Genomic DNA, 323 nt, shown 5'->3' with positions numbered 1-323 from the left:
TACACAGCTGACGCCCCTCTCCCCTCTCCTCCGGCACAGTGGTGCGCAAGGGCATGGGGCGCGGCGTGGGGTGGCTGTCCGAGGACGAGGATTCCTCCCTGGATGCCCTGGACCTGGTATGGGCCAAGTGCCGGGGGTACCCCTCCTACCCGGCGCTGGTGAGTACTGCTCGCTGTTGGGACCTCTGAAATGCAGAGTGGCACGTGGGGTCCCCGTTCCCCTCTCAGCCCTCCCCTGCTCTTTGGGCAGATCATTGACCCCAAGATGCCGCGGGAAGGCATGTTCCACCACGGCGTCCCCATCCCCGTGCCCCCCTTGGAGGT

At 66.6% G+C, this 323-nt stretch overlaps 1 protein-coding gene across 1 annotated transcript in view; it reads left to right on the top strand.

Annotated features, from left to right (window-relative positions):
• The window catches only part of BRPF1 (bromodomain and PHD finger containing, 1), a gene marked incomplete at both ends in the record, with an annotated part of 9,826 nt that extends 9,508 nt beyond the window's left edge, over window positions 1–318 (top strand). Inside the window, 2 exon segments of the mRNA XM_010078717.1 lie at window positions 40–158; window positions 250–318. Coding sequence (XP_010077019.1) covers window positions 40–158; window positions 250–318 — 188 coding nt within the window.
• Between the last annotated feature and the right edge of the window lie 5 nt (window positions 319–323).

Source organism: Pterocles gutturalis, unplaced genomic scaffold, assembly GCF_000699245.1.
Source record: "Pterocles gutturalis isolate BGI_N339 unplaced genomic scaffold, ASM69924v1 scaffold14093, whole genome shotgun sequence".
Classification (NCBI taxonomy): domain Eukaryota; kingdom Metazoa; phylum Chordata; class Aves; order Pterocliformes; family Pteroclidae; genus Pterocles; species Pterocles gutturalis.
The sequence above is the reverse complement of the archived record's forward strand: the minus strand, read 5'-3'. Positions and strand labels throughout refer to the sequence as shown.